The sequence below is a fragment of the Medicago truncatula genome, chromosome 2, assembly GCF_003473485.1.
Source record: "Medicago truncatula cultivar Jemalong A17 chromosome 2, MtrunA17r5.0-ANR, whole genome shotgun sequence".
Classification (NCBI taxonomy): Eukaryota; Viridiplantae; Streptophyta; class Magnoliopsida; order Fabales; family Fabaceae; genus Medicago; species Medicago truncatula.
The window spans coordinates 8328259-8356158 of NC_053043.1; the positions used below are offsets into that span (position 1 = coordinate 8328259).

The 27900-nt window shown below is 33.0% G+C and overlaps 2 protein-coding genes across 3 annotated transcripts; one reads left to right on the forward strand and one right to left on the reverse strand.

Annotated features, from left to right (window-relative positions):
* Positions 1–679: 679 nt before the first annotated feature.
* LOC25486173 (lactoylglutathione lyase GLX1) lies at positions 680–6831 on the reverse strand. 2 transcript variants are annotated; one of them, XM_013607383.3, is made up of 9 exons: positions 6679–6831; positions 5951–6082; positions 5752–5876; positions 5541–5605; positions 5241–5453; positions 4156–4203; positions 3941–4048; positions 3691–3843; positions 680–888 (listed from the first exon to the last, which is right to left on the reverse strand). In XM_013607383.3, exons 2-9 carry the CDS (start codon positions 6058–6060, stop codon positions 847–849), a joined length of 864 nt encoding a protein of 287 aa, XP_013462837.1. In that variant the 5' UTR covers positions 6061–6082; positions 6679–6831; the 3' UTR covers positions 680–846. The 2 variants fall into 2 exon arrangements, with proteins under 2 accessions (XP_013462837.1, XP_024632477.1); XM_024776709.2 differs by lacking the exon at positions 6679–6831 and adding an exon at positions 6644–6671.
* A 10518-nt stretch (positions 6832–17349) lies between these two features.
* LOC25486175 (5'-adenylylsulfate reductase 3, chloroplastic) lies at positions 17350–20141 on the forward strand. Its single transcript, XM_013607386.2, has 5 exons — positions 17350–17510; positions 17616–17768; positions 17875–17998; positions 18684–19494; positions 19628–20141. The coding sequence occupies exons 1-5, from the start codon at positions 17420–17422 to the stop codon at positions 19856–19858; spliced, it is 1410 nt and encodes a 469-aa protein (XP_013462840.1). The 5' UTR covers positions 17350–17419; the 3' UTR covers positions 19859–20141.
* Positions 20142–27900: the final 7759 nt, after the last annotated feature.

Consider the following 27900-nt stretch of genomic DNA (forward strand, 5'->3'; position numbering starts at 1 on the left):
TAATCTAAATGCTAAACCAAACAATGCATAAGTGGTATGACCCCTGCATATAACAATACATTGTCTCTGCCAACAGAGTTATGCTCAGGGGACATTAACAATGGAATAGTTAAGTTGCTTTCCTCATTTTTTAATCAACAGTGTTATTTATTATTTACACATGCATACTCTGAATGACTTATAATATAGTAGCGTTAATCTTGAGCAGTTTTAGTCTTCCTAGTTTTTCATGAGTGTTTAGGTAAGAGTTAGCATAGAATCAAAACCAAATTATCATTTATCATGTGAAATTCAAATACTAAAAAAGCTAAGCCAGTTAATTGATTAAGAGATGCATCCCTAGTGAAAGTTTATTTTTCATGTGATATGCTATTGGAGCCATAGAAATCTGCTATCTGTTATGAAAACAGCTTTATCAGCTTTCCTTTTAAAATTTTTTTATAAAGAAAAGTAGAAAAATCATATTTAGTCCTTGCATAATGAGGACAGAGTTTCCATCGTTAATTTTACAGCCTTTACTCTATGACTTTAGTTTGAATACTTTTATAGTTGTTTTATTTGACAATGCTTTTATTGTTATTAGGGTGGTGGGGTAATAAGATCCGTGGTCCACAAAGATGACTCGCCCTACACTCAAAACCAGTTTGGTGCTAGTACTTGTGAAAGATATATTCAAAAAAAAAAATGCTAAAACTTATTTTTGAGTAGAGAACATAGCCATTTTATAAAGTCATACCAAATACTATTATAGTGATAACATACACGCTGATGTTCAATCATTAAGACAGACAACTTATTTTCATAAAATAGCATCAAGACTCTTTATTTGTGAAAAGTCAGCACTCTTCACTCCAGTTCCTTCAGAAAATCTTGATTGTCAACCAACACCTGTAAAATGCATACAAATTGAATCATATCACATACTTTTTTTGAGAGGAATCGTATCACATACATGGCATTTATAAACTTTAAAATGCAATACATATTCTACTTCATTGCCGTACCCACATAGCCGAACGTGTTTTTTAGTGGATAAGATATGATAGAATCAAAATCTTAATTGAAAGATAACTAGATAAGTCATTGCTATCAATATTTATCTCTCTCAACTCAACCATACTTTCTTATACTAAAGCACAATTTTCATCTCAGATTCTCAATACTAAAACATGAATGGCAAAAAGGTTGAATCCAATAATTAGACGAATATTGAATGAGTGTTATGACACGAGATCGTCTATTATCAAAATAAACTATTAAAGCAACCAAGAAACATTTAAGATGCTGCTCAGAATGAATTCCACAGTACCAAGTCAAAAAGTAGAAAAATTACATTCTCTGGCTAAACATCTTTTATACCATGGGAAACTAAACCATTTGTGAGTCCTTCTAATATGAAAATGATGAAAAGAGGTTCAAAGGTTAACCATGAACCAAACCCGGATAATTTTTTCTTCATTTTGGGCAAAGCCATTAGTTTTATAGAGGGGAGGGGTTTAAGCTGTCAATTTACAATCATGTCCGAGTTAACCCAGCTTGCGGACAAGTGGACAACACAGGACTAGAGACTTGTCACACTTAGGGAATGAGACAAAGGGACGAGAATGGAGGAGTTCGAATAAATGTTATAATGGACAGTGCATTTGAATAGCAAAGGTTGGAGGAGAAATCTTGACCAATTAGTAATTTGATATCTACTTTACCAGTTTCAACTTTTTTCTTGGATTCCCTTACCTTCATTTTTTTTCTCATTGAGAACTCTACCCGGCAGCATACATTACTTCCCAATAGTTCCAACTTCGAATTTGTTTTACTATAGATGTTTTAACAAGGCACCGAAAAAAATATCCAAACCGTAATCCAGGATTCTGAAGATACATGAGAATAAAGGTCATGGCTTTCTGCATTTTACTGGTTCATCACCCCCAGTATTGCCCCATCACTATTCTTTTATCGAACTTCTGGAGTCTTCTATATTTTTTGTCCTGGTCAACTGGCACACTAAGCAGCTCAAACAAGCCCTGTATCGTTAAGAATATTCAAGATATAAACCTACAACTATCCCGGGAGAAGGGCTGATTTTTCCCAGCTCTTCACACCTCTACAAATATACGACAAGTGGCACATAACCTGCCCACCATAGTACTGCCCATGTCTTCCAGATCACATACAACATGGATTACAAGGCCTACAATCAAACCAACACGTGGATTTTCCATCAGGCCAATCTCTCCATCAAAGCCACCACTAGCACAACTCCTCCAGCTTCATTTCTGTCTCCGTTCATTTCATGCTCAGAAAAGCCATCAAAGCTTACCTATCGCCCACCCATTACATGCTCAGCAAGGACATATACACAGACTCATTGTCCTCTGCCAACCCAAAGATGCTGCCACTTCAGCTGACTTTTCCACTGCCTCTTGCTCTTTCCCACCAAGCAAAATTTCGGACAAAACTGGAGCTTCGTGGTTACCAGCGCTCCAGGGCCACCTTCCACTTAAGCTTCATGGCAAAACCGTTGCATTTTCCTTGCCACCAAAATGCCGTATTTTATGCCTTAAAGTAGAACTCTTACCAGCCATAGCATCTTGCACTGACTGCCCCTGCTAGTGCCCCATCCACCTCCTTCTATTCCTTTAGGCTATGGACCGACTTTCACCTTCTTCCCCCCATTTTTTTTTTTTGAAAACTCGGTATCCGATTCAAGAATCAACTAATCCGAAGGGACCAAAAATACCTTTGAGGTCCATGATTGGGCCAGGTCCACAACAGGGGGGGAGGGGGCTTGATTTACATCCCAGCTCTTTAGAAACTCTATTGTTACGCTTATACTCTTAATTAGTCTAGACTTCATGGTTCTGGCATTAATTGTTTTTGCAGGTTCAGTTAAAGCAACCTCCTAAATGTTATGCATATTACATTTCCCTTTTCTTTTATAAATAATTATTACAATGAAACAGTAATGTCAAATTACAGCCACAGTGTACTTGGGTAAACGTATTTGGATTGCATGGACACTTCTGATTGAAGGCGTGTCCCGGTGTCCAACACCGACACTTATGATTACACTAAATTATGTCATTTTCTCAAAAGTCCGTGTAGGCGTTGTGTTCGGTGTCCGTGTCTATGCATGTGCTTCATAACTTCGACACCATAATTCATCAATTATTTTGGCTCGTGATTCTACTACCAAAGATACTAAGACATTAAGGGTGTGTTTGATAAACACTAGAGTACATGATAACCCTCAAAGTTACTGTACAACTTTTTAGGTTATATGGTGTTTGGTGGTGGACAACGGGCTGTAATATTAATATTATCACGAAAACGTAACAAAAATTACATGTAAACATATGTATTATAAATATATAAATAATATATAGCATTATGTAACCATAAGTTATATATGTAGATAGATCATGTGTAATAAATAAGCATGAATGTTTTGTCCATTTGGTAGCATGTCAATGGGAAAATAATTGTCCCTTGATTTGGTAAGGCCAGGGACAATTTTCTAATCTACAACTCTTTCTTGTATTGTGTTCAGTTAACTACTCAAATAAAAAAAGGAACATTTATATTTGTCCAGTCAAATCTTTTTATTTATTTGCAAATCAAAGGGACCCTAAGTCGCAGCTTTACTCAACATAAAAGTTATACAGACAGAAAAAGATAAAAAAGATAACTCACAGTTTTCCATCCATCTGGATCTAAGAAAGAAGTGATCTTTGTGTTGAGGCCAGGGATTGGCCCTGGTTGCCTGGTAATCTTCCCTCCAAATTCTTGAGTGGCTAGGTTGACTAACTCGGCACTCTTGTATACATCATCGGTGCCAACAGCAACCTGTTATATACACCACCCATTCAAATCAAGGTGTACAGAAATGTGAAGATACTAGATTAGGCCTCTTGTCAAGAAGAAAATATAACATTTAACTAACCTGTGCATAAGCATTTCCCTTGGTGTATTCAGTGACACCATAGTTATATGTCAGCTCCAACACAATGGTCTCGTGCTCCTCTGCGTACCCAAGCATAGCTAAAGTGTACTGTACGATGTAATTCAGCAAAAAATCATAAGCAAAACATGGCTGATGAATCAAATATGTTCTGGTCCGTATGTAGACTTCTAAGATCAGTTAAGAAAGGGGCTCACCTTGTATTGAGGTCTATCAATCGTCCTCGCCAGCTTCAAACCCAAAGCCTGTGAAAATATGATCCAGTAAGAACACAGCCTTAGTTAACAAAAAAAACACTTTTGGATTAAGAAAGTAATATTATATATAAAACTATTCATGCGCTTTCACACAATATCTTAAACTTTTAGTATTGCTAGTTCATGACATTGTATCAGTGTCTCAAAAACCAAGTGGTCCAGATACTGATTCTTGTTGGTCCCATTCTTCTAAAAAAATAAAAAATTCAGCACAAAATTGGGTGGGCCTATTTCTCATCCACACTTCAAGCTTGATGGGCTAATGCACCAGGGAAAATGTTAAACATAAAACCATTCAACCATTCATGTGCTTTACCTGATAAGTTAAAAACCACTTACGAGCCTTCACATAATAAATCGATGTTTCAGGATAGTTAGTTTATAGCATGTTACTTGAGCCTCTGTCCAACTTGCCTAGAATCAAATCTTAATCCCTCACATTTTTCTCGATAAATGTTAAATTTCAGTAAGGATGAATAGACTTTTAAACATTGTCAACACTAAAAGGGCAGTAGAGTCGACTAGTGTGACGGGAATGTTTGATATAAAATCATTCATAAGTCTTCATTTAATAGCTTAAGCTTTTGGAGTATTTGATTTAAGAAACAATCAAAAGTGTTCTCTATATTAATAAGAATGATTTACTTGTAAAACAGGGCACGAGTTCATTGGCAGAACATTATCGTTTCATTTTGATCTTAAGGAGGTAATACAAAGATGTACTGTCACCAAAACATCCGCAGAAAGTAAGGGTTATATGCACAGAAAAGGAACAACAACAACAACAACAACAATAATAATTGCAAAAACCATGATATTCAATTTATAAAATTTAAGTGGGAAGATGTTTGAGACGTGAAAGCAGAGTACCTGTAAGAATTATGATAGAAATGCAAGTGATGACATTAAAATGAATGGTCAGCCTCTTATAGGAGTTTTCCCCTTTTCATTTATTTATATATATTTATTTGTCGTTAAAAAAAAAATGAATGTTCATAAAAAGAACAAATTGGCTTGGAAGTTACCTTTTCATAAAACTTAATTGAGCGCTCTAAGTCACCCACACGAAGCATTACTTGGCATAATGGCTCAGGGGTAGAAGCTCTTTGGAGAATTTCAAAAAGATAACCATCAGGATCAGCCACAAAGGCAATAACACTTGTCCCGCCACTAACTGGACCAGGCTCCCTAGTGACTTTTCCACCCTTAGCCCGGGCGTTTTCAACAAATTTGTAGACCTAAAAGTGGAAGAGATACTCACATCAATTTCAGTATAAAAGGGGCAAAAAATGATCAAGCTTTTGTGAAAGTAGACTATAGCTTACATCTGGAGTAGCGATAGCAAAATGTCCAAAACCAGTTCCAATATCGTACGAGGTCACCCCATAATCTGATGACAAAATCATATGTTGAGTCCATGTCAAACTCAATCAAACAAGCAATAGACTGTAAGCAAAGGTATATAGAATCAGAGAATCACAATATACATATGATTCACTGCATGCGTGAACACAAAAGGTTTAAAGTGTAACATACTATAAGTTAATTCCACGACAAAATTGGATGTTTCCGGGCCAAATCCAAGAAAAGCATTGGCGTATTTCTCCTCTGGAACATCTCTTTTCCTCAAAAGCTTCATTCCAAAAGCTTCAGTGTAAAACCTGAGAAAAATCAAGGAAATTGTAAGCCTCTAAACACACATCACATTTCAGCAATCAAATGAACTAAAACCTACTTGATGGTACGATCAAGATCACCGACACGGTAAACAGCATGCAGGAAGCGGCGCTTATCTTTTTTCGCCCATTCCAATAGCTCAGCATTAGGTTGTGCAGCCTCAGCCATATTCAATGTGAGTACAAATACTCTGCAACATCATCCAAAAGCCGTAGTTATTATTTAATATGTCTAGTTCCTTCAAGTAAATAGCATAATCAGTAAGCATTATACAAAATAGCATAACAGAATTAGAACAAATTGCTATTTTCACAAACCGTGGTTGACAATAAGTGAAAAAAAAATAGCTTCTGTCTTCTGTTTAAAAAAAGTCACTTAGTTTCACTATCAAACATGATTTGCTAGTAAAAATTCAACAAAATTAAGTTTTATCATAAAGAAGATCCAAATTCACAAAAAAACTTATTGCGAAATTAAAATGAAAAATTAATGACAAAAAAAAAAAAAAAAAAAAAGTCAACCGGTTAATATCCTATGTTTTGTTTCATTGATGTAACGCACGCACCTTCACGTATTCAAAATGAAAAATAAAAATAAAAATCAATCCTAATGAATTGTTGTGTATGTGTGTATGATTTCATAGTTGCATCATAATTAAATTAAACGAGAGTAACACTGTAGTAAAAGTGAAAACGCGTAATTAACATGATCGGAACAGATCGTGAAAATATCATACAGAGAGAAGTAAAACCTAAATTGCAGAGAGAAAGAGGAAAAAGTAGGTACCAGTCAGTGAGTGAGAGTAACGGAGGATTGTAAGAGAAGAAGAAGAAGAATCTAGAAAATGAAGAAGGAAGATCAATTGCTTTATTAATAGTAAGTTGGTAGAGTAAGTACTGTGTACGTGGCAAATGATTGTGAGTTAGTGACTGCATCGCATCGGGACGGAGTTACGGGTTATGGTGGACGGACTCCTCGAGAGAGACTTCTTACCATTCTTATTTTTTTGTTTTTTTTTTTTTTTTTTATCTTTTTTACTTTCCAAGATAATTGGACGGGTTAATTTTATTTTCTTTTTACTCCCCAAGATAATTGGACAGGTTAATTTTATTTTAATGTACTGTACACATTTTTACTATAGGTTTTTCAAATAATGAGATGAGAGGGAATGGATTGGTTGTGTGAAAATTGATATTCACTCGATTAAATACTATGAATTGGATTTAAGGGAGTAATTGCGTCATGCAATTGTTTTTTTGTAGTCGTTTGATCTGAAACTAATGTATGGGATTATTTGTAGTTGTTTTTGGTAATACATAGTATGAATTGTTTGATATGTAATCAATGATTATAATTTAAAATTGTGTGAAATTGTGTGATGTTTTTACAATAAATAATTCATGTTCGAATATTTAGAGGTTGAGATGAAATGAGTTGGGTAGTAAAAGTCATTTTTATATGTAGTTATGAGAGTTACATAACTTACGATTGATATTTTACTTACTGATATGAGGTGATAAAGAATGTTTTGTCAAACTTAAACAATGTTTTCTTGAGATGGATATTGATGAGTGGTACATGCAAAACACTCTATATAGTGAAAGGTTTAGGAAGAAAGAAGTGTGTATTTTGCTTGGTTGTGAATGAATTCATTTATATAACTAAAGAGATAATTGTTTGGGGAGCCAAAAAAGGCCATTAAGAATGGCATGTTTCAATTGTGAAAATTGGCGGTCGTTGAAAATACACGTGAAATGAATCGATTTGTAGGCTTAGCATATTATGGAGTCAGGTCGCGAGTTTGGATAGAATTGCACATTGGCCAGATCTAGAACAATTACCCCACATCATAGTTCGATGGAGAGGATAATTGACCTAAGAGTTTGCATCATTGAGGTCAAGGTCTGAAATTCGAGGAAAATGACCATGTGAGTTGCTGATGTCATATATTCTTCACTTTAAACAGTGAAGACTGAAAAATATGACAGAACACTTAAATGTAAGACTTCCAAAGAAATTTTAAACACCTTATAAACTTAGCATAAAGGCATTAGTCATGTGGAGGAAACAATGGTTGATATTGGAGTAAGAAAAACTGAAATGTTTTAGATGAAGGATGATGCATCCATAGATGAAATGTATAAAAAAAAAATCACCATCATTATCAATGAATTGCACTCTCTTTAAAAGAATTATACATCCATGAAAGAATGAGAAATATCCTTATAAGTCTTCCAAAAACATGGAGACATATAACGTATATCATCACTGAAGCAAGACATATGTCCAATCTAAAATTAGAAGGTCTAATTGGATTTCTCAAAGCTAATGAAGAAGTACTCCAAAAGGATAAACCTATCAGGAGAGGAAATATGATAGCTCTAAAATCATATCAAGGATCACAAAAAGAATAAAGAGGAAAAATCTCTTGCAAAGGTGATGATTAAGATAAGGAAAGTTGTTAAGAAGAAAAGATGAGTTCAAAGGAAAAGATCAAATGAAAAAAATATCTCAAACATAAAAAAAATGAACCAAAACCATCATCAGTTAACAAAAGTTAGATAAACTGTTATGCCTACAATCAACTTGGACATTGCAAAAATGAGTGCCCTATCACCAAAAAGCAAGCAAAAAAGTTTTAATTCAAAAAGAAATCAATGGATGACTGTGATGGATCAAAATGTGAAGACGAAAAAGCAAGTGTTTGCCATATGACTAACTTAGACACTAAATAGGTAATCCATGAACTTTTATCATCTTACATAAAAAGAGAAAATTGTTTGATAATATTTTTAAACGAATCACACATTTTAACATATAAACATGGAAAGTTAAGAAAAGTCTATGAACTAAAAAAGGAAAAATAAGTGTTAAAATCTTTAATTGATTAACATGGTTTTAATCTGGCTATCTATGGCATAAACAAGTTTGGTCTTTGTGTTGATACAATTTGGATTATATAATATGAATATGTTTTTCCTATTACTTTTTTTTATAGCAAAAGAGAGTGTCTGAATTTATAATATGAGAAACGTGAATATTCAGATTTTACAATCAGAATGTCTCTTATACACCCTCTTTTGACAAAAATATAGGGGAAAACCTCATTTCATGTTCTATAATCCGAAAATCCAAAGGTATTTTTAGGATTTTAGTGGGTGTGTGAATAGAGCAGAAAGTGGGAAAAGAAATAGCCTAAAAAATTTCCTTTGGGCTTTTTTTGGGTGGCCTGGGGTACATGAGGATCAGGTGTGTGCATTGATGAAAATTGCTCTTTAGGCTTCAGTATTTGCTCACAAGCACCCTGAATAACACTTTTACCATCAACTACTTTTAATTGCCGTTGCTAGTTAACTGCCATTCTAGATCTAGACCTACGTATATAAGAAAGAAAAAAAATCATAAATAAAACATTGAAAGAATAAATGGAAAATATACCGACACTTAATTGTTGTTAGAGTTTTTTTCTTCAATTTTTTTTACTTCTGAATATGCAAATCTAGATCTGAAATAATAGTTAACATCCGTAGAGAGCAAACGACAGTTAACTCTCTTTGGAGATAAATATGTTACCTTGGGGTGTCTAAGTATAAATAATGAAGCTATGAGCAATTTTCTACATTGATAATTATCGATAGACAATTAATCCTCTGAAATTGTAAGTTTTTTCAATTACCTCTGTGAAATTAACAAAACTTCAATTACCCCTCTGAAATTGCACAACGTTAATCAATTTACCCCCTCCGTCAAATTTTTCTGTTAGTCAACATGATGTTTTGCAAATACCCACCTGAATTTTGCACTTATGTTGTATTCCCCAATTATCTAATCTAACTGCATGTACAATGTGTTTCATCATTCACAAATAACAAGCTGGAAGCAGGAGCTTACCAAAGCTTTGGGAATCACCAAAGATGGAATGTTAAAGATTTGCAAGATGAATAAATAAATATAAACATCAAGAGATGAGCAACACAATGTATCCTTAAAGTTTGGAGTTCATAACAAGCAAGACATGACAAGTGCAACTTGAACCATTGTACAATTAAGACCAATAGGTGATATAAAAATAAATTGCAGGTCCATCATTAACTATAGCTTCAGATCCCATTTCTTCATTACTATGATCTCAGCTAGCTGCTTCGGATTTATCCCCCCATTCTCTAACTGTATGTGCAATGCGTTTCATCATTCACAAATAACAAGCTGGTAGCAGGAGCTTACCAAGACTTTGGGAATCATGCTCCTTCATCCAATTAAGAAAAAAAATATATATAAATTTTCAAGTTCGGGGGACATTTTGCATATAAGTGTAAAATTTTAGGGGAATATTTGCAAAACGTCATGTTGATTAACAGAAGAATTTGACGGAGGGGGTAAATTGATTAACGTTGTACAATTTCAGGGGGTAATTGAAGTTTTGTTAATTTCAGAGGATAATTGATGAAAGTTACAATTTCGAGAGGTAATTGCCTATTTACTCGATATTTTATTTAAAATGGTTTTTATCTTTTTTCTTCTCTCACTCCCTAAAGTCCTTTCATTTCCTCTTCTCGAAATTTTTAAAAAGAGTCTTAAAAAGATTTCAAAACAAGATCGGGGTTTCAAAACTTAAAATAAAGGAGTATGTTACTCGTTACTACCTTGAGAGGGTTATTGGAGGTTGAAAAAAAAAATCAACAAAACTGGAAATTGGAATCAAGCATGTGGCACCTAATTTAGGGAAGAAATTTAGCCAATGCATCAATATTCAATATTTCAACCATGTTTGTTATTGAAATTATTGTCATTTTGTTTTTGTAACTATGCTGTTTCTTTAATCCTTCCATCGCATCACTTAACTTTTAGCCCATAAAAAATGCACACCAACTTCGTCATTGTTTATGCATACGACACAAATTTTCATTAATTAATCACGATAATTATACTTTAATACATGAACATTATAATATTTAGCTTTTCTCTTCGGGTTTCTTCATTGAATGGTGGTTTTGGATCAACTTTTGACTTGAAATAATCCTTCTTCATCTTTTTTTTTCTCTAATTCAATCTAAATGTGATTTTCACATAGATCTAGGTTTTTTCTTCGTGATTTCGTCATCTGACTGTGGCGCGTGTTGTTCGTCGTCTTGTGCAGCGTTGTTTGATTTCTGTATTGTTGCAGTTTTCATTTGATTCATATTGAAAGATCGATTATTCAATCAAAGAATTGGACGTCAACGTTGCAGATCCGGATGCATAACTATTCCAATCACTTTAACTTTATCATATATTTTTAGCGATGTTGAACGATGTAATCTATCGATTTGAATGAATGAATATCGTTTTGTTTTGTAAAAAAAAAATTGATCGGTCCGGTGACGATCATTGAATCTGTGTGGATGTTCGTGGTGCTCCAGAGCAACGGAGGATGAGGCTTCACGGTGGAAGTGAAAGGTACCTACAAGTGCGTTAGTACTTAAACGCTTAAGTCAGAGTCTAAATGAGGTGGTTAATCGCAGAGTAAGGTGAAAGTAAATCATACCTCGGGAGTGATGAGGAATCTTCTTTATATAAACGCGGAGGCGCGTGACCGCCTCCTTAAGATGTGGTGTGAATACATGAGTCTGTTAGAGATGATCTGGACGGCCGAGATGGAGCTGGGGTGTGTGGCTACATAGTCATCTGCATAAAGCTTAGCATGTTCCTTCTCTGCGCTGTCTCTAGTTCCTTCGAGGGTGGGCCCTTTTGGTATTGCTCTTATGGACTTCTAACCGATCTATAACAATAATAAAAATAAAATATAATTTTTTTTTAAATGTCATTGTTAATTACTAGAAGTTTTTTTTTTTTTGAAGAAATTATTACTAGAAGTTTTTAAAAAGTTTTATGTAAAATTTTACTTTAAGCCTAAATAAATGTTGGAACACCCTCAAAAAATGAATCAATTAAGATGAATGCAGAAACCTTAAGAATCAAACATAAAGTATAAAAACAATAATAAATCAACAAAGTTTCAATAAAAAATTTAACAAAAAAATTGAGAAAGAAATTAGAAAAATAATTATCTCTTTGGTACCATATTCTTGATAGAAGACATAACTGTGAGGAAAATATTACATAGTGATATTGCTGATAGCAAAATCACTTAGTCAGCTGTTACTTACCGTGCAAGTAACTGTGATTAGGGTTTCTTTCCTCTATTGTTTGTCTATGATAGCTTATCATACATCTAGATAATAGTATATATACAAGTTGTAAGCTCTCATTTCAATAATAACAATTCATTCTATTCATTTTCCTTTGTTTCCTAATATGGTATCACGAGCTCTTTCCAAAGAGGAAGAGTTTGTTACGATCCATAACGGTTTGTAATCGTTTTTCAACCATTGTGCCTTCTCCATTGATCTTCATCTTTTGATCAATTTCTATGTTTTTGTGTGCAAATCTTCTCGATTTCACACCTTGATTCTTCATTCTTGTTCTTCTCTTCTCTGATTGATTGAATTTCTTGTTCAATCACTATTTTTGGTTGATTTTCTTCAACTTCATTTTTGTGAAATCATCGCTTTTTGTTCTTGTTCATCTTGAGCTACTTCCATGGTGCCAATAAATAACTCACCTAATACTGAATCGGTGTACTATGTTCATCCAAATGAAAGCCCCAATTCACTCTCCATTACTCCCAAACTCAACGGTTCCAACTACATTTCTTGGAGTCACACTGTTGAATGTTCTTTAGGAACGAAGAATAAGCTTGGATTCATCAATGATTTTATTCCTATGCTTGATGATGATGATTTGAATCGCGCTGCATGGGAACGGTGCAATCATCTCGTTCAATCTTGGCTCATTAACTTTGTTTCTGATTCAATTTCTCAGACTATTGTTTTTTGTGATACTGCACTTGAAGTTTGGCTTGATTTGAAAGAACGTTTTTCAAAGATTGATCGTATTCGTTTTGCAAATTTGCGTTCTTCAATCAACAATCTGAAGCAGGGATCAAAATCTGTTTTGGATTACTTTACTGAAATGAAGTCCTTGTAGGAGGAGTTATCTTCACATAGACCTATCCCTAATTGTGCTTGTGTTCATCCATGTCGTCGTGCAGCCTCTAAAGTTGCCAATAAAAAATAAGAAATAAAGATAACTATTCCACCAACTCTTAACTAACTACTATATATGCAATAGAACATTTGCTCAATATACAAAGAATGCTGGATAAATTTATTTGCAATCATGTGATTTCCTTCATTTTTATTCTGAAACACAGCCTCGTTCTGAATCATTCAAATTTGCACAAGATATATCTCCAAACAACATGTTTCAAAAAGTACTACAAATATAATCACCTATGTTGAATGCTTAAAAAATATGTAAACACTCTCCCCTCAAAAGAAAAATGTAAACACTCTAAATAACCTTGTGTTTTGTTGGATATGGTGCTGAACATCAAATCATTTTGTATAATGTTATTTTTTATATTTAATTATTTTAAAATAAATTTAAATTAACTTTACTTATAAATATCTGTAAAAAAACTTTAAAATACTAAAAAAAAAAGTAACTTGGAGATATACCGGTCAGAAACTCTAGAATATTAAAGAATTTACCTAAGAAACGTGGGGTATATATTAGTAGAGAGAAGAGCAGTTGGAATTGTGTAACTTTTCGTACGCAATTTGATTTCTCTCATAAATCATAGTCTAATAAGATGATGAAGCTAACGGCGGCGATTCTAAATTCGAAAGGGATTTGGCATTTTGTGCAAGTATGCGGTAAGGACTCACATCAGCAATCCCTCCAAATTAATTTCTTTTTACAAATAAAGTACTAGACTAGATAAAATAAGGGTGTATTAATATATACTTTTTCCTTCGAGGACCGAAATATAATATAAGCTAATAATGGGTTCCAATTTGACTCGGATCCAAGACCACAGGTACTTTGATAAAGACATTCTCTCAAAATAAAAAAGGTATATAGAACGATACACATATCTTTTTCCCACATACAATACAAGTATAATTTTGGTACAAATAAAATACAAATTTTTTTATTTGGTCCATTTTAATATAAGTTACATTTAGAGAAACCAAATACATGGAGGCGTGTTTTTGTGTGTTGCAAACGAGAAACCAAATACACGTTAAGGTGTTAGATTTGTCTCACAAATATTTTTAAAACATCAAAATTATATATTTTTTTGTTAATACAGAAAAATATAAGATATTAAAGTTCAAAGTTTTTTTTTTGATTCGTTATTAAATATTAAAAATGTGTTGTATAAAAGTTCTAACTCAACTGACAAATGTCAAAATTGCAAGATCGGACATCATGACCCAGGTTCGAACCTCACACAGTTGTGTGAGTTTAATTTTAAAAATTCGGTGCGAGTGGTTTTCAATTCAATACGTTTTGTGGGGAGACTCTGATTCTGTTGTATGTGCTGCTGCTGCTGCTACTTATTCTTATTACTAGAGCATGAACCCTTTCAGACCCCCCAAGGGTTATTTATGTTTAATATTCTGTGGCTACTATACAGTATCCACATGTTCTTTACATTATTTTATAATGATTTATTTTATAATTTCCATGACTTGCCCTGTATTTTGTCATATAGTTAAATTTTTGTCGTTGATGAAAATATAGTTCCTTAATATGAAGAATTGCACTAGTAGGACTGAAGTGACAAAAAAAAGTTATGCCAAATTTCAATTATCCTGTATGCTTATTTTTTAATTTTCGCTTTTAACTTGGAGTATATTTCACCATTTAACAATAGTCACCAATGATTTGGGTGAGTCTCGATTCTAAAACAAGTGATGTATTTTAGAAAATAGAACCAATGGCATTTTAGATTCTCGATTCTTAGCATATTTGTCTGAAATGACATTTTCCCATCATTTTCCAAGTTGATTGCTCCTTTTTCATCGCAGCCTCATATTGATTACAAATTTTTTTTTCCTTTCCACAACTAGCCTAGTGGGTTGACATCACCACACAAATAGTTTTGAAAAAGGTAAACGCATTCTCTTCAATTGAGTCTGTGTGGTTAGAAATTCAAAAGGGACAAAAACGAAGGATGGTGGGGGATCAATGAACCAATGCAACATAAAATCATGGGAATCATAATAACTGAATTAATAATAAATATGCAAAATTGAGGCTCAAGAACCACATACTTCCAAGTCATGAGCGAAAATGGATGGAGATCGAATTGGAATCAAAACGGACGTGAGCATAAAAAAATGGTAAAAAAATAGTTTAATTTTCATGCACCGGTAGATGTTATAGTTTATACTTTAGCATTCTCGCTATAATTTGAGTTTTGTTAACCGGTGGCTCATGAACATTGGTTAAGAAATTTATATATAAAATTTTGTTTTGAAAATATAAGTTGTTACTTTCAATCAAATAATAATTAGATTATTGTTTTTATAAAAATTTGATACTTGTTTTGATTACTTAACTTATGTCCCTTTGACACTCTTTGACACTCTTTCCTAATTTCATCTTGCTCAAAAGATGTTTGGTAGCGACTCTTTAGCTCCTGGTATACGTACTCTAAGGATAGTGAGTTGGCAACAAGCGTATGAGGAAATCATGATACTCAATGTTGATTGAAATGCTTTACCAAATTCAAGTAAGGTGGATTATCTTGGACTAATCCAAAATCATGATGGTAGTTTTCAACTTGGATTCTTCGAAAGTGTGGGTATCTCGAATTATATACTACATGAGAAGATTTAAGCCCTCTTGATTGGGGTGAAGTTTTGTCGGGAGACTGGTTGCATAAAGCTTATGTGTTACCCTGACTATCATCATATGGTGTAGTGGCGACGACAATCACGAGGTTCCATCACAATGCAAATATATCAAAACATATCCATAACTATCTTAAAAATGATTGTACTCTTTCTATTTTTCAAATGAAGAGGAAACATCTCAGTTCCACCTCGAAAACGAACGTTTATGGCACTCAAATGCCTAGACCATTAAGTGTCATAAATAATATCTTTTTCACGTGGCATGCGAGGTTCAAACGCCAAATCCCCTCAATCTTCTCCTTGAAATAGAGATCAAAACCTTCTCGTCAAACATTTAACTCAAGTACCTCGAAGTACACATTCTCCATCCTTCACTTACATATCCCTATTGTAAAACCTCTCACTCCTGACTCTCTTGCTCATTTGGATTCTAGAGTGCTTAATGATACCCCTAATTCAACATCAACACTATTGCCGCTTGTCGGATCCCGTTCTTATGATCAACACATCAGTTACTTTTTTCATCAATTACTTTTAAAATTAACATTTTTTTCCAAAGGAATTTATAATCTTATTGCTATAAGTTTATAGTTAATTTTTATTTGAAAAGGAATTTATTTACTTGAACCTTCAATTATTTTCATTCCATGGACACATTTTCTAACTATGTTTAAAATCATTAAGTTGTTTTTCAATTGAAAATTACTGAATTTCGGACTAACAAATTTATCAAAACTCTTCAATAAACAATAGTAAAATAGAAAAGAAAAGAAATCAGTATAACTTTTTCTAAATAAAGAGAAGAACCTATAAGATTCTACATGAATAAAAATAATAATAAATTACACTTCACTCTCCTCAAGGATGCTTGAATTACACTCCCCTCCCCTCTTATGTTAAAATATACACTCCTCTCCTTTTGAAAAAAAAATTGATACTCCCATCACTTATGAGATGCTTGAATTTCAACCCATAATTAAATATACAATACACTTTAATATATTTTAACATAAATAAATATTTTTATAATATATACTATTTTGTATCACGATTTAAAAAAAACATAAATTCGTTTTGTTATAATTTAAATGTCAATTATAATTAAATTTAAATATGATGTTATTTATTTTCTAATTTGGAGTGTAAAATTCATGTTTAAATAAGCATTACTTAATTGACTTTAGTATTTTTTTCACACATTTTAATTTTATTTTGGATTGTTTCATATTTTTAATAGGGTTTAAAACTACATGTTAATGAAATTTTGAATAAAAAATAGTGAAAAATATGTATTCAAATGTTGATTATATTAAAATAAACCTGTAATAATATTTTTCTTCAAAGGGTGTTAAATTTTTTTTTGCTAGATTAGTAGGAAAAAAAAAAATTTATTTTGAATAAGAAGGGAGGGAAATATATATTTTAAAATAAGAGGGAAGTAACCAAAAATAAAATAAAATAAAAGGGGAGTGAGGTGTAATTCAAGCATCTTTGAGGGGACGAGAATGTAATTTACTCATAAAAAAGTGCCATCATAGTCCAAGTTGGCCGCGTGACCAAAACATGCACCACGCGCCACGAGTTTTCACCATCCAATTACCTCAAGCCACATAAGCATCACAAACATTTTCGTAATCACGTCTAGGTTCAATGAACCTTCAAATTCCTCGCATCACCCTTCTCTTTATATCAAAACCTCTTCTTCTCTTTCATTTCATAATAACACAAAAAAAAAAATCATCACAATTCAAATCTCAATTTACTTCATCCATTCTCCAATGGCTCTCGCCGTTACTTCTTCTTCATCAGTTGCAGCAACAAAATCAAATTCCTTCTTCTCTCGTATCGGATCTTCGTCTGAATCCAAAGGTAACAATAATTTATGATTTATCTTTCTTAATTTTGCAATTTGAGCAAAATTCGTTGATTTAGGGTTTTGAATTAGTGATTAATGTATGAATTTTCTGTTTACAGTTTTGCAAATTGGTTCATTACGAGTTTTGGAGAGAAATGTTTCGTCTGGTGTTTTCAATTTACCTCAAAGACGTTATCTGGTGAAGGCTTTGAATGCTGAATCGCAAAGGAATGATTCAATTGTTCCTCTTGCAGCAACTATCGTTGCACCTGGTACGTTTTTTTTTTATCATTGAAGAATTTTTTATGGTTAATTTGTTTTTAATTTTGTTAATTGAAGTTAATTAAAGCTTATTATGTGTTACTATTTGATTTGCAGAGATTATTGAGAAGGAAGAGGAGGATTTTGAACAATTAGCGAAGAACCTTGAAAATGCCTCACCTCTTGAAATAATGGACAAGGCGCTTGAGAAGTTTGGCAATGATATTGCTATTGCTTTCAGGTTGATTATTTATTCTTAGTGTGCTTTTGAATGATTTTGTTGTGTAGAATTTGTTTATGGTTTTTTTGGGTTTGATTAATCATGTGAGTGGTTTTAGGTTGATTTTATTATTCTTAGGCTTTTGATTGATTTTGTTGTATAGAATTGCTTATGTGTCTGAATGAAATAAAAAATCGATTAAGAGATTGTAGATTGATGGATAGAGAATAGTATAATTTGGCTGTATGTTAGCATTTCTGTAACTCTTTGGAACAGTTTACAAAGTAGGGAATAATATGCGGTGAATGAATGTCGTACATTGATGCTGTTTTCAATCAGTCACTATTATAAGCAAAGATTACATTATGAGGTTCATTGTATTACTGATTGATATATCTGGTCTATAATGCATCAATTATTCAATGAATATTTGCTTATAATAGTAACAAGAGGGAGTATTTTCATAATTTCAGTAAAAAAAAATACTTTCATAATAAATTTGATTTCAACAATTGTTTGTTATAAGCTTTAAATAGTAGCTTAACATATAGTTGATATACACATGTGCTTATATTATACGATCAATGTGTCATGAATGAATACTTAATTAATTGTTTACTCTAAAGTTCTCTTTAATTGGTGGGTGTTGCTAATATTTGGTTTTCAATATAGATTAGTATTCTAATGAGTATTTTTGTTGTTGCAGTGGTGCTGAAGATGTTGCTTTAATTGAATACGCACATTTGACGGGCAGGCCATACAGGGTGTTCAGTCTGGACACTGGGAGACTGAATCCAGAAACATACAGATTGTTTGATGCAGTTGAGAAGCGCTATGGTATCCGCATTGAATACATGTTCCCCGATGCGGTTGAGGTTCAGGGATTAGTAAGAACAAAGGGGCTCTTCTCATTTTATGAGGATGGGCATCAAGAGTGCTGCAGAGTAAGGAAGGTGAGGCCTTTAAGAAGAGCTCTTAAGGGTTTGAGAGCATGGATAACTGGACAGAGAAAAGATCAGTCACCTGGTACTAGGTCTGAAGTTCCGGTTGTTCAAGTTGATCCAGTTTTTGAGGGATTGGATGGTGGGAATGGTAGCTTGGTTAAGTGGAACCCGGTTGCAAATGTGAAGGGTAATGACATATGGACCTTCCTTAGGACAATGGATGTGCCTGTGAATGCATTGCATGCACAAGGATATGTTTCCATTGGTTGTGAACCATGCACAAGGCCAGTTTTGCCCGGTCAGCATGAAAGAGAGGGAAGATGGTGGTGGGAGGATGCCAAAGCAAAGGAGTGTGGGCTTCACAAAGGAAATTTGAAACAGGATGATGCTGCCCAGAATGGTAATGGAAATGGAGTCGCCCATGCAAATGGCTCCGCAGCAGTTGCTGATATTTTCACTACCCAGAACGTGGTCAGCTTGAGCAGGGCTGGAATTGAGAATCTAGCTAAATTGGAGGACCGAAAAGAACCTTGGATTGTTGTGCTCTATGCACCATGGTGCCGCTTCTGTCAGGTAAAATGATATGCCTGAACTTGCAATATTGCCTGAACTTTCAATATTATGTTACCATTCTCTTACTAATGGTGCATTATTTCATTTGACTTGAAATTTCAATTAATAACATGTTTTATCTTAATTCTTACAGGCTATGGAGGAATCATACGTGAATTTGGCAGAGAATTTAGCAGGGTCAGGAGTGAAGGTTGGAAAATTTAGAGCGGATGGTGATGAAAAAGAATACGCAAAGAGTGAACTAGGGTTGGGAAGCTTCCCCACAATACTCTTCTTCCCCAAACACTCTTCTCGGCCGATTAAGTATCCTTCAGAAAAGAGAGACGTTGATTCATTGTTGGCATTTGTGAATGCTTTAAAGTGATGATTAATTGAGTATTTTGCTCAAGGTTCCATCACACGATACAGGCAATAAAATTTATCCACTGATTTTGGCAATTCACTGGAATGTGGGAATGACAGTTTTGGCAGCAAAACTATGATTCACAGCTTGGAGCATCTCTGTATAGGTTTAGATAATCTTCTTTACAAGTAATTGTAATAGTCATTTTGAGGGGGGTTTGATTTACTGTTTTTTTAGAGGAGTAGAGTTATGGTTGTATTATGCTGCTTGTTTCAATAATATAAAATCTAGTTTTTGAGCCATACTTTCATGTACAAATATCAGACAATAACTTCTACTATAATTGCTAGAAAATATTTATCCACAAGCTCTACAATTTGCGATCCCCACTAACTCTTTACGCATCACCAATCACGTATCAAGTATCACCTATCACGTACCAAGTCACAAACCATCACACATCACGAAATTTGAACCTATAAACACTATTCTGTTCTATAATTTAAAATGATTTATTCACTTAAAACAAAAAATTTCAAACTCCGGCTAGCTGAACTGAACTACAAGAAAATCATAGGAGGAGTTCTAATAGGAAAATCTCAGGTTGAATATAAATAGGAACTACAAGAAAATCATAGGTGGAGTTCAAATAGGAAAACCTAAGGTGGAATTTAAATAGGAACTACAAGAAAATCTTAGATGGAGTTTAAAATAGTTTTAAATAGATAAGAAAAATAATTTCATGTTCCACACTTATCAATGTGACACATTGTGAGTATAGCTCGAGTTGACATGAATGTTGTAGGGAGCCGAAGTTTGAATCTTGAATTTTACTTATTCATTTTAAGTGGTGAATTTTAAGGCAATGAAGAACTTGACCAAAACAATAAACAAATATGAGACTAAATTAAATAAAAACACTTTTGATTGTAAATACGTGATTTTTCACTTAATTCACTTTAGAATGGACTACGCTCTAATAACAAGCAAGAAGACACAACACTCCTATTAGCCAACATGGCTAAGGAGGCAAAACGAACTACGTAAAAAATTCTCTGTAAGACATTTGAAGACCATATTTGGCGAGTACATCAACAATTTGATTTGCTTCATGATAAATTTTCGATTACAACATGATTAATTGAACAACAACCTTTGATCAGACTCTGTTAATATAGCTCTAAAACCATGATCAAAAGCCAACTTCAAGCCATTAAAAGTAGTCCACAATTTCACCATCGTAATGGCGCACACACCAAGGGGAACAATTGAAGTAAAAAATAAGCTAACCAAACTGGTCACGAGCCACACCCCCATGAGCAAAAATTGTGTCATAATTGGTAACAACACCATTAATGGACTTGTTTCCCATTATTCCATACACCTAATTTTAATGGTTTCCTTTCGCACCCTACTCGTTTCTCGCTTGCTCTACAAGATTTCAAATTATATATTTCGAAGTGCGCAATACATGTTAAAAACTCTCTAAACTCACTCTCTAAAACCCTTAATATTTTCGGATTATATAATCTATAGTTGAGTTGTAGACCACGCAAAGTATTACCAAAAATAGCTGTGCTTCCAAAAAAATATGTAGGTCACGTTTCAATTTCATTACACCCATATACACAATTGCAATTGATCTCCTTCTAACACATTCCTCTTAAATAAATTATCTTAAGTAGGCAATTGATTTTGACGCAAATTACCCAAGCCATTATAGTTACACATTTGAAGTGGAGAAAGAAATTCGTACTTGTTGTAGGGTTCAATCATTGACTTAGGGTTATATATACATGGAAATTACACAAGCTATTAAAGTTATATTTTGAGGGATCAAACTATTCTAGTTATCTTGATTGAAATTTGATCTTCCACTCGAAGTTTTTGTTGTTATCTTTTCATACGTTTTCTTTATCGAGTATTCTCTGCACCACTATCACAACGGTACCAAGATAATACGAACATCTTTGTTTTTGAACTTTATCAAGACCTTTGGAGGGAAATTTAAAACCAAAACTTTTGGCGATGAAAGAGTGAAGATGTTATTATTATTTTTGTAATACGAGCATATAGAAAGAAAAGAAATGCCCACGAATGGTTTAAGTAGCTTAGCATAGAAGAACTTTATTTCATGATGGATTCATTGGTAGTTTAAAGTAGAAGGAATTTCATTTTTGATGAACAAAGTAGGACTTTATTTTATAAAAAAATAATCTAAACTTTAAAGATTTTCATGTGATTATAATAAACTACAAAAATGTAGGTGGACACCTCTTATGCACATAATATTTCAAACCTAAGAAAGTTTTAGGTTTGTATTATAGACAATAAAACATTTTTTTAGAGGATATACCATTTTTTTTAAGAAGTCAAAATCGAATATATAGACTATAAATCTTAGTCTTTCTTCACAAAAAGTGTTCGAAGAGAATTAAGAGAAAAAGATCTATTAGGACTATTTTCCTTAAGCCACCAAAAAGTTTGGAGCTTGGTTTTCTCAAGAAGATGCAGTAAATATTCCCCCTTTTGGTGAAAACTCTTGCATTCCTTTCACGCCAAATGTTCCAAACACAAGACAGTCAAATCACATTAAGGATAAAACAAATATTTTTTGAGAAGCCACTGAAGGATCCAATTGAAGTAAATGGTCTTTGACATGAGTTGGCCGAACCGTAACCAAACCAAGCCAACTGTAAATATTAAACCAAATTTTGCCATAAAAGCCGCAAGACAACAAAAGATGATCTACATCCTCCTGAAGGCCGTAACCACTCGAACAAAATTGAATATTCGGTTAAAGCACCCTTATCTTAATTAAGTTATATGTTGTTGGTATGCGATTTTGTAATAAACACCAAGCAAAAAAATTAACTTTAAGAGGTACCTCCTTGTGCTAAGAGAAAGTGTTGTCGTCATCGTTGATATCATCATCCACGATGTCAGACAGTTGTAAACATGAAGTTATATGAACAATTTAACATAAATCTTGCATTGAACAATGGGTCGGATAAGGCACTGCAATATGATAGCTTATTTTGTTGGATTTTTAAAAGGTTATTTTACTCTTCATTAGAGATGTTTGAGATCATTGTATTATTTTTTCCGAAACATCAAACAAATTTTATTAATTACCCTGATTTCAGGTTAAATTGGATTTAGCATATACTTTCAAGTTTCATCAACTACTGTTTGTTGTTTTTTTCATAGCCCAAGTAAAAAGATACCGAGATAGCATGAATACCTAATCAAAGATCACTACGAAAGAAAAACATATGTGATAGCTTTTATTCAGTTAATTTATATAAATACAGTGAAATTAGTTTTATTTTAAAAAAATTGATGTTGTTGTTGTCTTCTCACATGCTTGATAAAAAATATATACAATATAAATAGGTTTTTTGTTGGATTTGATTTTTGAAAGACAATATGAATATTAAAAAAAATATAGTTGAGTTATTTAAATAATTGAAATGAATGAAGTAATATAAAATATCAAGTGAGATTCATTTACACGATTAAATTGGATATATCTTAGATGTATATGCTCTAAGATCATAATTATCCATAGTTTCTTTTGTCTATTTTCATCCACATGTCACACGAGATGTCAGAGAAACATGAATATTTGTGAACAATTAGTCCTTGTTTTGCCGCGAGGCCAAACTCAGCTACAATATCTTTGGCCATTTTTTATTCTTTCACAAACACTTTTTGAAACAAAATAACTAAAAAAATAAATTAACATGTCCATTACCTTTTAAAATTAGGCTTAATTGGACTTTTGGTCCCCTAAGTAATTTCTTGTTTACATTTTGGTCCCTTTAGTTTTGCTCCGCTAGTCAATTTGATCCCTAACCGTTAATTTTAACCCCAAATGTCTATCTATGGTGGACCATCCTTAAGAGCGGTCCACCATAGATTATATTAATTATTTTAATTTAAACCGTTTGATTGTTTTTTTTAAAAGAGGAACATTTGATCACGCAAGTCTATTTTATCTAATGGTGCACCATCAACACCTAATTTTTTTTTATCTTTTTCTTCATCTTCTTACACACTCCTCTTCTTCATCTTCATCAACAACTTCAAACATTCATAAAAAAAAACTCTTTTTATTTTATCGAACATAAAATTTTGGACATGGAATTTAAGGAAGAAAAAATCAGCACCTTACAAATGAATGAATCAAATAGTTAGAACTTAAATCAGTGCTATTGTGACTTATAAACTGAAGGGATCAATTTGACCGACGGAGCAAAATTAAAGGGACTAAAATGTTGGTTTTAAAATTTATGGGACCAAAATGTAAACGCATAATTATTTAGAGGATCAAATGTCCAATTAAACCTTAAAATTATTACCGTTGCAACACTTCTTTCATTTTTTTTGTCGTCGTTGCAATTTAATGAGTTAACCATTGAACTATTTTACGGTTAGAATAACTATTATTTTGTTATAAAAGTCAGTTGTAACTATTTAATTTTTCATTCATATTTGTTCTATATTTGAACTATTTATTTTACCTCTTTTAATTGTTTCTTTTATACATTTCATTTGCAAAATGAACCCCAATCACCATAATTTTTGGTTCAATTTCATGCAGAATTTGACAATTCTCCATGTATCCCAAATCAACAAAATGCATCATTCTTTGAAAATGTATCTAATATCTCAAATCTAAATCATAACCCAATTTTTCAAAATTCTATTTCTATCTCAAACCCACAAAATAATCAACACTTTGGAAATTACTCATATCATAAATCACCTTACCCCTATCAAAATTTTTCTTCTCAATCAAATAGTCCCAGTATGCCTCATGGGGTTCAAATGAGTAATAGTGGTGTGCAATTAAATGATCGAAGAGCTTGAAACAACACAAGTTTGCATTTAAGGTGGCTTGGAAACTATTAACTTTAATGAAGAAGTTAACAGTAAGATTTCAACCAAAGGAGGATAAACTTCTCATTCAATCATGGCTCAATATTTCAAAGGATCCAATTGATGAGATTGATCAAAGAGGAGATAGTTTTTGGATGAGAATTGGTGAAGCCTATAACAACCAACGCGACAAGAATTTTCAAGAGAGGAAACCAATGACACTAAAAGTATTATAATATATTTTGAATTTAGTGGGACTTATTTTAGAGTTTTGGATGAGTGGTATGAATATTTGAAAAATGTAATTGAGTGGTTTAAATAATTGAAAAGTGTGAAGTAATATAATATAGGCAAAATTACACATTTCGTCATTTAACTTAATTTTATGTAACACTTTCGTCTTTTATCTTTTTTTTGTCCCGATTTAGTCATTTATGTTATAAAATGACAACATAATTATCCTTTTTTTATGAAAAAATAATTAAAAACTCCAAAAAAAGTTATTGAAATAATCTAATAAAAAATGATAAGATATTGTCATTTTATAACATAAAGGACTAAATCGTGAAAAAAAAGATAAAGGACGAAAATGTTACCTAAAATTAAGTTAAGGGACGAATTCTGTAATTTTGCCTATAATATAATTAGACATGACAACACAACCTACACCCGCCCCACCCCGATTTTAACGGGGAAAAGCCGTATTAACTAGGTCCGGGTGCGAGTGTGGAAAAAACCCATAGTTTTAATGTGGGGCCGGGGGATATTCACCCCACCCCGCACCCAACCCAAGTCCACACCTGTATATGCAAATTTTCCTTATTACCCTTATTTTACTTAAATTAGCATGTGTATTTAAAAGATTTATTCGGTTTATATTCCGGACAAATAGATTTGTAATATATTTTATCCTAATGAGCTTAGTTCAGTTGGTAGGGGTATTGCATATTATATACAGGGGTCGGGGTTCGAACCCTGGACATCCCACTTCTCCACAATTTAATTGTATGAGTTCTAACCACTAGGCTACCTGATAAAAAAAAAAATAAAATTTGTAATATATTTTTATCTTTATCCAGGAACCCATTAATTAACAGCCTATAAAAATAAAGAAATATTTGTTTTATTCCTCAAACCAAACCCGTCTTGAATCTTGATACCTACAAAGTTTGAGTTTGGCTGAATTCATGAATCCCAACGTTAATTCAAATTCAAATCACTCTTCTCACTCCAACACTCTTTCCAGCAATGCATCTCTTCAGTAAGTAATTGTTTTTCGTCTTCTTCTGTGTTCTTAAATTTTGCATGTTTTTATCTTGTCCTGTAAATTTCCATGTTTCTTCTTCAGTAATTATTATTTTTTTGTCATAGTTTTTGCAGGTGGGGGTTGGGGCAGGGTCGGAAAACCCGTCCCCGTTGGGGGTAGGTCTGGGGGTAAAGTTTCTATCTCCGTCGGGTTTGGGGATGGGGGTGGGGCTGAGTAGAGTGAAACGGGGTCGGGGTCAGGGCCGGGTATATGTTAAAACCTGTCCCGTCCCCGCCTTGTTGCCATGTCTTTTTTTTTTTTTTTTAGCAAAAGCTGAGTTAATCCATTTCATTAATAATTATAGCGTACACATCATGTGGAACATTATAAAAGATATGGGGGTTAGGATGAGATAAGGATGCTCTAGTTATGCTATGTGCAACTTTATTTGTTTGTCTTCGAATGAACGATACTACAAAGTCGAAAGTAACCAAGAGACCCCTACACTGAACTAGCAGGTCCCCAAGCTCGTTGTGTAAAGGTGAAGAAGAATTTATGGCATCTGCAAGCAACTTGCTCTCTGTTTCAAACATAACATTGTTTAAATATATTGAGAGAAGTCCATTTATACCACCCATATTAATGACATGGCTGCGGATGCTCTAAGTAGCAACATAAGAGTTGTGATATTGTCTCAGCATGTTGAAAGTAGTCTATCTTTTGAAGGTCGAGCATGTTCCGTGTTTATTCCACCCTTTCTTCCAATTTTTTTTTTACAAAAACTCTTTCTTCCAAAATTGTTCATCATTAAATTTGCCAATTATATTTGGCCATGGAATTGTAAGAATTGACGTCAAAACTTGAATCCGATGAAACCAAAATGAAAAATAAAAAATTATCTTTGATATAAATTTAAAATTATGCACTAGAGTAGGAGAGAATTCATAAATAAATACTTATATATTTATCACAAAACACTTGGTACAACATGTACCTAGCCTGAAATCTAAACAAACAGGAGAAAAATTGGAATCTGATTGAGACGAAAATGAAAAATAAAAGATTATGTTCAACAATAATATATGATAAAAAAAAAATCATAAAATGCGAATTAATATAAACTTAGTTAATGGCATTTAAGGTTACACTTGAGCATCCACCCGCCCGGTGTTCAATGGCCAGAGGCCATGAACTGTGAATATTTTTTGGAGTGTACCAAAGATATGCATGTATTTTTTTTTTTTTTTTGAGAGGGATATGCATGTATTTATAAATTGCATTATATTATATTATGAGTGGTGATACATAGATCACTCAAGTGACATGTCCACGTGGTTCCTACACACAATGAAAGAGAGAATTGTGGTAAGAAGAAATTCCTAAAATATCCCTGCCACATGGGAATGTACATGAGTAGTATAGAAAAAAGGTTGTCAACCAATACTTATTATTATATATTATATTATATTATAAGAGTAGTTGCGTCTTATAAAATAGGTTAAAGAGCATTCTTGTATATACTCCTTTTATAAAATGTATTATATTATAAGAGTAGTTGCGTCTTATAAATTGCATTCTTAGATGATATTATTATTGAGTAGTATGGGGAAGATGATTTATGGTTTTCCATTCTTGAAAACTCAAGAGAGGATGTAATGTGAAGAGTTGTGTGATCAAAGTGCAGGGCTGTCAGTCAGAGCCATTAGCCAAGTAAAACTCTTGCTTTAGGTCCTAATTTATATTTTTTCTTAACTCGAGTGCGCGCGCATGCGTGCACATGTGAGCGTACGCGTGTGTGCGAGAGGAGGAGCAACAACATTAATGATGACATAACAACAACATCTTTTAAATTAACGATTTTCACAAAAGTATTAATTTTTTTAATCACAATTAAAATTAATAAATTTTATCTAAGATCGACAATATCTCAATA